Below are 6,339 nucleotides of genomic sequence, written 5' to 3' on the forward strand. Positions count from 1 at the left end.
CATCTGGCACTGTAAGCACTACAGGCCAAGTCTTAACAAGCAGCTTATAAACTTTTATTTGAACTTTTCTATTTAAGCTGGTTGGAAGTGAAAAATAAAAATAATAGACACTCCATCTCAAGCTTTGAAATTGCTTCTAATTAATAACTGTGAGGAAGAAATTTTAAAGAAAATAAGGAGAAGAAGTGGTAAGATCTTTGTCTGGCCTACTCTGTTCTATTTCAAATGAGAAATGCAATTGTTCATCAAAATAGCCTGTCTGATTTGGACATTGTAGGATTTGTTTTCGCCTTGTTAATGCAACAGCCTTCAATCTTGGTGCAGCCTCTGGGTGCAACAGTAAAAAAGAATAAAAAAATAGAAAAAACAATTTTTTAAAAGAGTAATAGATAAGATTGGGGAACAGCAAGAAAAGTAACACTTGCTTGAGGGATTACCTTCATATAATTCTGTCAAGGCAATTGCATAAAACTTTTCAGTTGGTAATTTTCACATTCAAGCCACACATTTCTTTCCTTCTAGCAGTCAGTTGCCAGGTCATAGAGAAAAGAAGGTTCTTTTCAGTGATATCTCTTTAATTAATCAACTGAATATTAGCAATCCCGAGAAACTGTATTACATATCAAATAGATGACATGAAAATTATGTACTGGGGAGAAGTACTCCACTGTCACTGTAAAGAAAAACTGTAAAATAAATATCTAATAGGGTGCTGTCTGTTTAAGGAATAGTCATATGTTCCTCATGGGGTAGCTGCCCCTGTCGAGCTCACTTTGTTGTGCATTCTACTATTCCACTTGGGGTGAGAACACACAAACAAAATCCTAAATCCTCATAACATACAAGAGAAAATGGTAGAGATCCCCAAGGACATTTCAATTGGCCATTGGTATTTGTCAATAAAGCAATTTAGGTCTCAAAAGAATTTATATATTGAATCACTCCCTACCTGCTCTGCAGAATGAGAAGCTTCATTATATTAAAAATATGCTTCAAAAGAAAGGAACTAAACAGGCTTGAATGGATATTAACCACTTTTGCTTTCTGGATGAGGGACTGGGAGCACCGCACCTCTAGATGTTGCAAAATATTATTTCTTAAGGTCTGGCCTCAAAGTGCAACCTACATTAATGCCTGAGGTACACAGGTGTTGCCTTCAGCAACTGTGATGTTAGCATCCTGTGTTAGCCCTAGCACGTACTGGCCAACTACCTGGTCAGGGCCAAATGACTGCAAACGTACACCAATATGATGAGCAGTAAAATGGTATTTATTCACTACTATGCACAGCTTATATATTTTAACTTAAGCAACTGTGCCGTCATGTTCTGCCCTGATTGGTTCGCACTGGATAACATCGTGCCTTATTTAGTTGCTTCCTCATTCCTTCACATCCTTCCTCTTTCTTGTTTTCTCGGCAGCAAGGTCAGTCTGTTAGAGCACAATAGCACCGTCTCACTATGCTTAGGGAGAAGCCTGTCCTGTACATCCCGTAACCCCGCAAAACGCCTACTACAACATCTCCCCCTCCCTAAGCTAAATACTACTTACATACGTCTAACCCGTACATCGCGAAGCAATGCAAAGCATCTAATCCTAAATACATTTCAGCAAACTATTTCTACTACTCTTTTACTGCAATCCTTTAAGAAAACATCAGAGCAACAGGGAGTCCTTTGCCCTCATAACCTGACTCCCCGCGCTCGGCCAAGCCTTGCCCCGTTGCAGCACGAACGCAACAACCTACACCCTTCTACAACCTTTCACACAGTCTGTGATACTCAATCCGATGGTCAAAAGTCTTTTCCATCATTCATTGCAAGGAGTTCTGCAAGCATCCTACAAAGCATGGAAGACAGATCAGAATACATACAAAGATTGCAAGCCCTATCACAAAAACCTTAAGCAATTGCTTTAACCATGAACCCACTCCCCTAAACAGTCTGTTCAGCCAATTCCCAAAGGGATCACTCTCTTCTTTAATCTTCTGTGTATGTTCTTGCATCCATCGTAGTTGTTTATGAATCGACATCCTGTGACCACTGAGGTTAAAGCAGCACATTCCTTCGACATCCTCACACCCATGTCCTTGAGCCAACAGCAAGAAGTCAATAGCTGCTCTATTCTGTAGCAGTGCATGGCGGACACTATTAAGATCTTCAAGCATAGCATTTAACACAAGCGTGGTTGTATTGGCCTGTTTTGCAGACCAACATGCCAATCTTTCTATTTGGGTCAAAGCCGCCGCTGCTGAGACTCCTGGCGCAAAAATCGACGCGAAGATATGTGCTGTGACACTCCACAACTTAACATCATCGTTACACTCAGGTCCCGGACTCACATCGCGGTGACACCTACGAGGATGTAGAAAACGAGATATATTAAGCCAACCCGTATGATTTGGAGCAAACATCGTTAACTTCCCCAAGTAACATGGACCTCCTAGAGGATTAGCTGGTACACCTTGCCATGCCCTATCGGCACAAATCAGGAAGATACCTGGGGGCAGTGCCTTAGCAGTCCCATTATTCCACAATATTTCTGACACACTCCTCCTGAAGGTGAACCCATACGCATAATTGTTCCACTCCGCTGTGCAATTACCACCGCACCCAGAGCATGTTGTCCCATTCCTGTGTCCCTCCCACCACTTTCCTCCTTTTGACCCACACCAATAAGAAAAGCTCCCTTTATAATAACGAGTTTCCTTGTTTGTGAATCCACAATATGCACCAGCTATCGAAAAACTCTCCATGTTCATTGGACTCACCACCGTCCATGATCGGTTAGCATAGGGTCTTATATGAGGGTCATCATTACTCCATCTTGCTATGAGGTCACACAGTTCTGCTTCCACCCCACCAGCCCCATCAAATTCCCATCAAAATTGTGACAGACTCTGTTATGATTGTTCTCTGTATAGCACATTGAACCAAAGGTGACACACGTACGTGTTGTTCCATTCCTGATCATTTGAGACCCTAAAATATCCAATTCTTGGGGGTTCCAAGGGAGGTTATGATTTAATGATTGAATCAGACACGCCATTTGTGTAGCTGCGTCCATTTCATTTCTACACCCACTGTGGTTGACCGTATATCCTCTAAACTCCTCCAATTGGTAGCTCGGGAAATCCACCAAACAGGTGCGGAAAGGAGAGGTAGCGGACTGAAGGCTAAGACAGAAGTCTATCTGTCCTGTGAGATTCGCCCACGTGACCCAAACATTACGTGGCTGTTGTATAAGGTGTACTCCCTCCCCTCCATTACCATAAACATCAGCAGTATCAGAAGTATCGGCATTGCAGGTGTGGTGCTCCTCTTGATGAGTGGTTCTCGGTCCCCTCGTCTGTCCCTCGGTTGCTCTGGAGTTGGCTTCGGTTTTCCCACCAGCAGCTTCTGCAAAAGGGGACTCTTGTCTTGCTTATTACACAAATACGGAACAGGTTATAATCTTAGTTGTCCTTTCTGAGATCCGGTTTAACCTTCTGTGATGGAGTCCATACAATTTTCCCTGTCTCCGCATGTTTTACTGCGGCATATCCCCTACCCCATACCAATATCCTCCATCCTTCTTCCCATTGTCCACTATCTGTCTTTACTCTGACTGGAGGCCCTTCACCCAAGACCTTTGGCTGCCAATGCTTCTCACTGGCATTTGCTTACTGTCACCACGCTCAAAATGATTCAATGCCTAGAGGACTTTCACCAGGAGCTCAGCCTGTCTACTGACAGGTATCCTATCCCTATATCCTTCCCCCTCCCCAAGGACATGTATCTTATCCTTGAGAAGTCGGTTGGCGCATTCCACTATTGCCTGGCCCTGGGAATAACCAGGGATGCCCATAATGTGGGAGATACCCCACACCGCCAGCCATCCCTGAGCTGAGCATGAGATGAAACACAACACGTTGTCTGTCTTAATCTGACTAGGCAGGCCAAGTATGGCGATAGCGGTCACCCAGTGATTCTGTACTGACGTTGAATTAGACTTAGCATGTTGGGTGGCTACAATGATGGTAGAGGAGGTATCTACTGTAACCGCTAGCCATGGACGGGGGGATAGATGTGGCTCCCAGGTGCAATCTGTTTGCCATACCTGCAATGGTCCAAGGCCGCGGGGGTTAACCCCGGCCCCCTATGACAGGCGCCGAGTTACAATGAGGACACGCCTGAACAACATCACACGCAACAGATAGTGGAATGGAACAAGCTCTAGAGAGTGCATGAACCCCTATGTGAAGAACAGAGTGGAGATCATGGGCTTCTTGGACTGTAAAAACCTGCGTACTGGCGGCTTTATCTGCCACCGCATTACCCGCTGTAAAAAAGCCTGGCACCTCAGAGTGACTGTGCACATGCAAAATAGCAACAGGGGCTGTACGGGAGGCTAAAGTCTCCTCCAGCATGCCAGCAGCTTCTGTGCTCAGTAGGCCCTCCTATAGTAGCCCATCCGGGCTACTAGTTTGGCTGCAAAAGCAGAGTCCGTAACAATGTTACAAGGTACTTCACGCCAAAGGTGCACCGCAACGGTTACGGCCATCACCTCGAGCATCTGCATGCTAACTGTTCGGTTTGTGAAAATAGCAGTCTGCCAACTATTACTTGAATCTTGCCAAACCACTGCCCCTTGACCGGTCCTCGAGGATGCGTCTGTGAATAACGTGGGCCCTTCGAGCGGAGAGGTTTGAACCCGCACCCATAAGGAGACAGCAAGTGGCTTAGCCACGTCAAAAATGGGCAGAGAGTCTGAATACCTTATCAGTCCTCCAAAATCTCTTAGCACTGTGAGAAGGATCTCAGGGAGCAGCTGTACATCACAGAATGAACTCTGTAAATGTATCACATCAGGTTCTCTCCCTAAAGCCGCACTGAGAGCAATTGGGTTTTCCTGAGTAACATCACCAATATCTCAATTCAGGAGGCATAGGCGCGCATAGGTTGTACTGAGAACAGCCACCACAGTGGCTGTGGCTTGGCATCGAGAGAGTGGCCTAGAACAGCGGCAGCTCCTGCCTCGCATCTGCAAACAGCTGCTTCAAGGGCCTCAGTGGGATCCCACCGCGTGAGCAAATGTTCCATACAATTTTGTAAGATCTCTTGCCAAGCCGTGGCCATTTCATGAGTCAGGTCCCGGGGCTCCTTCAGATCAGATCCCTTCAGCTGATCATAAAAGGGCTTCATCAATCGAGGGGGTATCCCCAATGCACCTCGGACCCACTGGAGGGCTCCTACCAGTTTCTGTACATCCCACAACGTTTTGACGTGCAGTTGAATAATAAGACCCACTGGCTGGACCGTCTCGGGACCAAACCTATACCCCAGGTACTCGACTCCCAGGCCTCTCTGTATCTTTTGCTCTGAAATAGTGAACCCAGCGGCAGTTAGAGTAGACATCACTCGCGACTCAAGCGTTTGTAACCCTAACGCAGTAGGGGCGGCAAGCAAAAGGACATCCATATAATGTGCGAGTGTGTATCGAGGGAAGTCTCTCCTAACTGGTTCCAATACTCTACCTACCACTAGCTGACAAATAGTAGGGGAGCACGCCATTCCTTGTGGGAGGACACGCCACTGAAATCTTTCAGTGGGGCCTAAGTTATTGAGCATCAGTACCGTAAAGGCAGACGCCTCCTGATCTTCTTCCACAAGGGGAATGGAGAAAAAGCAGTCTTTAAGATCTATGACCACCAACGGCCATTCCTTGGGTATGGCTGACAGTACTGGTCCGCTCTGCTGCACTGCCCCAAAGGGCACAAGTTGGGCATTGACCGCACGCGAGTCGTGCAGCAGGCAGAAGGCGCCAGAGCGCTTCTGTATAACAAAAATTGGGGTATTCCACTGACTAAGAGAGAGTTCTATATGACCCAACTGAAATTCCTGTGAAGGGGAAGAGGCCACTGATCCACCCAAACGGGTCGCGCGGCCCGTTTCCACTGCAATGGAATCACGTATGCAGTGGACAGCAGGCACACAGTGGCCCTTATTATAAATTTGTAATGCATGCACCCACACTGTTTAGGAAATCCCGTCCCAGTAGTGTGCCTGGTGCTTTGGCAATAAGTGGGACAAGCAAGGCAGGTCACTCCAACGAACAGTCTCTGTTGACTATGACAATTTCTACCTCTGTCGAGGATCGTCTAGTAGATATAGTCCCTCCCACCCCTCTGATCACCTGAAAGGTCCCTACAGGCCACTCCTTAGGCCAGTCCTCATCAGATATCACCGTGACATCCGCCCCCGAGTCAATAAGCACCGTGATCGGGACAGAGCGATGACCCGAAGAGTCAGGCGGCAGGCCAATATATGACATGAATGCCTTAACAAATGGGCAGTTTTG

General features: G+C 46.5%; 1 protein-coding gene across 1 annotated transcript in view; it reads right to left on the minus strand.

The window, feature by feature from the left end:
* The window catches only part of LOC101748913 (envelope glycoprotein gp95-like), a 3,965-nt gene extending 1,210 nt beyond the window's left edge, over nucleotides 1–2,755 (minus strand). The window contains exon 1 of the mRNA XM_004938653.4: nucleotides 1–2,755. This exon is cut by the window's left edge and continues 1,210 nt beyond it. Within this exon, the coding sequence (XP_004938710.2) occupies nucleotides 1,814–2,755 (942 nt within the window). The 3' untranslated portion in view covers nucleotides 1–1,813.
* Nucleotides 2,756–6,339: the final 3,584 nt, after the last annotated feature.

Source organism: Gallus gallus, chromosome 1 (assembly GCF_016699485.2).
Source record: "Gallus gallus isolate bGalGal1 chromosome 1, bGalGal1.mat.broiler.GRCg7b, whole genome shotgun sequence".
NCBI lineage: Eukaryota > Metazoa > Chordata > Aves > Galliformes > Phasianidae > Gallus > Gallus gallus.